Source organism: Pteropus vampyrus, unplaced genomic scaffold (genome assembly GCF_000151845.1).
Source record: "Pteropus vampyrus isolate Shadow unplaced genomic scaffold, Pvam_2.0 Scaffold46, whole genome shotgun sequence".
NCBI classification, from domain to species: Eukaryota; Metazoa; Chordata; class Mammalia; order Chiroptera; family Pteropodidae; genus Pteropus; species Pteropus vampyrus.
Window position 1 is genome coordinate 1122253 of NW_011888827.1, and position 3630 is coordinate 1125882.

Consider the following 3630-nt stretch of genomic DNA (forward strand, 5'->3'; position numbering starts at 1 on the left):
CACACAGAGAGACACAGAAACCCAGAAAAGACACTCTGGAAGACACGGAGACAGAAAAGGAAACACTTAAGAGGAACTGCGAGAGTCAGCGCACAGCAGCGCTGAACTGCAAATTAAACGTTCTATCGCTCCCCAAACTTAACTAATTTCTCATTAAAGCAGTCGCTATACCACTTAGGCACCTGGGGGAAAAAATCATTTCATTTAATGGGTGATGTTATTGCAAACCTGCTTCAAGGCTCAGCCTCTTAAGGAAGTAATGTATTTGCTCTCCACTGCCCGCCCTCATTCCCCAGACATTTCTCCACATGGACTTGGTGTTTTGAATTTGCGCCCCCAAAGTCCTTCGGGTGTCCGTTAAAAGTCTTGGCCTTTTTGGCAAATGCCTCCCGGCTGTAGGTACATTTTAATCAGCAGGCCCACAGCTTTAAGTGTGCAATAGACAGCTTCTCACAAGACCTTTGTAAATCAAATAAACTATATCCCATGAGGACAGATTGGGGCATTTGCTTTATAAATTCATTTGATGGTCAATACTAGGGTTAAGAAGAGGCGACTTTCGTTAAGTTGGTTGGTTTGTTTTGTTGAATGTAAATAACCTCCTTCAAGGTATCTGGGTTTGGTTGGTATCGTAGTTTTTGCTTCTCTCCCCACAGCCCAAACGAGGTAACTCTGAGCCTTCTGATATACTTTCAGGAGAATGAGCATCCATCTCCTATAAGAAGGGAAAGGGCAGTAGATTTTATTACTTAGGAAGGCCCAGGAAACTATGGAGTAACTGGAATGCCACACGATCAGAAATCAGGAATGCTCTCGCTTTAGGATGTGTCACCTCGAGCAGGTAACCTAAAGTGGATGAGCCAAACTTCTAGAAATAGTGGGGAAAAAAATAACACGATGTGCCCATTCATTAATTCAGGAATCTATCCAGGACCCCCACTGTACCAGAGTCTGTGCCAAGCCTTGGGGATAGAACTGTGAATGGGACAGAGGGATCCCTGCTCCCGTGAGACCCACACTCTGGTGAGCACAGAAAGGGGAAAAAATGATATTCGTTTGTTAGGGCTGTAGTAACAAAGCACCACAAACTGGGTCCCTAAACAACAGGAACGTCTGTCACATAGTCTGGGGCTATAAGTCCAAGATCAAGGTGTCGGCAGGTCCGTCCCTTCGGAGGGCTGTGAGGGAGAGTCTGTTCCAGGCCTCTCTGCTCGGCTCGTAGTGGGCCCTTCGCATGGTCTTCCCTCTATGAGTGTCTGTCTCCAGTATGCCCCTCCCACAGGGACACCAGCCCTACTGGATTGGGGCCCACCCCAAAGACTTCGTTTTTACTGATCCCCTCTGTAAAGGCCTCATCTCCAAATAACGTCACGTTCTGAGACCATCAGGGTTAGGACTTCAACATACGAATTTTGAGGGATGCGATTCAGCCCATAAGAATATATGAATAATGTAACTGCGACATAAAGGAACATAATAGGAAAATATGAGAGAAAAATATGTGTGTGTGTGAAGGGAGTGGAGGACCGGTGTGGGGAGGGGAGCTCTGAGGAACAAAAGGAAACTTCTAGGATGAGAACCCAGGCCTGCATCTTGACTGCGGGTGGTGGCTGCACCACCCTATACAATGATCCGAATTTGAAAAGCCAGGCGCTTTAAATAGGTGACGTCAATTCTGTGCAAATAACGCCTGACTGATAAAGGAACACTCATCCGCCCTCTGGCCCTGAGTGGGACATGGATTAGGGAGAGCAGCTGCATGTGGCAATAGGAGGCACCACAGGAGTTTAGGTGACAAAGGGTGGCCACTCAGACTAGGGTGGCAATAGCGGAAGTGAGAGGAATAGGTAAGCGTGAGGTGTATTTTGAAGGCAGGACCAAGATGAGTTGCTGAGGGATTGGGCGAAGGGGATCTTAAGGAAGACACCATCGGGGGTGACGCCTAGGATTTGGGCTTCAGCAGGTGGATGAGTCGCTGGTGGCCCCACAGCACACAACACGCTGACTGAGAAAGAGCAACCGAAAATAAAGCACCATCGTTTCGGAGACCTCTCCCGCCCAGGGCAGAGGACAGCCAAAGAATATAGTCTCCTTTCCATTCTGTCCCTTGAGAACAAACGGGCGGGAGCAGGGGCTTCAGGCCACAGGGGCCTGAGAATCACCTATGGGTGAATGTTCGCAACACAGGTTCCTGGCTCTCCTTTCCCAGAATCGGATTTAGGAGCTCCAGGGTGCCACCCAGCAACTGGCAATCATATGGACAAGGGACCCACCCCACCCCCGTGGGAGCAGTAACCTGAGGGCTGGGAGAGAGGGAACAGCAGCCCCTGTCCCACCACAATCTACAGCTGAACCTGGAATCAGACGCAGGCTCTGTCTTCACCTGAAGCCACTGCGCGGGGGGAGGCTTTGAACCCCGATGCCTGTCTGCCCTGGTCCAGATACGCTGAGTCACTTCCCATGCCAAGAGCTCAGGTCCCTGCGGAGGACACACAGGCTACCTGAGTGTGAGGCTGCAGCACGGCCTTCTCAGAGGCCTTAGCCATGAACCCACGTGTCTCTAGATGACTTTCCCCACACTGACGGCCAACAGCACGTCTTCCAGGTGGGAGGTTTTATTATGTTGTACAACCATGGGAACACAGAAAGGCGGCTGTCACAGCAAACATTTCAGATAGAAGAACCGACCGAGCTGGACCCACCCCATCCTCCTTCCACATGTCTCTGGGGGACGGTCTCTGTGTCCTTCCTCCGCAAATTCAAGAAAGTTGAAAGTGGGCATTTAAAGTAGCAGGAACACCATCGGCAAAACGGAAGCAGAAGGATAACTTTGAGAAACAGATGATGAGAAACACACTACGGAAAATCTCTTCTATAGTGTTATAACGTCGGGGTGGAAGAGTGTGCCCTGGGCTCACATTCATCCTCCCGAGAGACTTGTCATACGGGGCCTTCCGTGATGCCCTCCAGAGGCACGCCGGGCACGCTGTCCGCTGTGGGCCTCTCGTCTTTCTTCAGTGAGGTCGGGACTCGGAGACTGACGTACGGTTTGTGACAAGCTGTGTTGGCGAGAGGCGGGTAGTGCTGTCTGTAGCAAATGTATGCGAAAATGAGGCCGATGACTCCACCGACAAAAGAATCTGGGCAGGAAAAAGCAAAACGGGAGAAATGCGTTACGATTCATTTCAGTGTGGCCAGCGGTGTTTTCCAGAATACTTTTCCCACCTGCTCCAGCACGTGGTTTGCTTTTTGGAGCCCCTGAAAGAGAAACTACGCTGGAGGTATAAGTCTCGGTGGCCTCTGCAAACTTATCATTTCTAGAACTTAAACATTCCTTTAAGATGTATATTTGATTCCCTCTTTGTCTCTTTACTCAGCGCCCGAGCATTGCGTGAGCTCAGATTTGCATTCTTGATTTTTAAAATCGGTTCCAAAATCTAGAAGAATTCCAGCCATCTCTGGAATCTCTAATACCTCCAGGAGCTGCAATTTCGTTTTCTTTAGCAAGTTCCCGCTGGGGTCCTGCGATATTGCTGGTGTGCCATGGGAACCCAGTGGGCACCCTGATCTCTGCCTTGTAGAAAGTGACTTCCAAGGGAAGAAATGAACCTTCTGAGGCACAGACAGAGC

General features: G+C 49.8%; 1 protein-coding gene across 1 annotated transcript in view; it reads right to left on the reverse strand.

Annotated features, from left to right (window-relative positions):
• Positions 1 to 2584: 2584 nt before the first annotated feature.
• PLPP4 (phospholipid phosphatase 4) overlaps positions 2585 to 3630 on the reverse strand; it is an 83437-nt gene continuing 82391 nt past the window's right edge. The window contains exon 6 of the mRNA XM_011359221.2: positions 2585 to 3140. Coding sequence (XP_011357523.1) covers positions 2941 to 3140 — 200 coding nt within the window. The 3' untranslated portion in view covers positions 2585 to 2940. The remainder of the gene's footprint in view (positions 3141 to 3630) is intronic.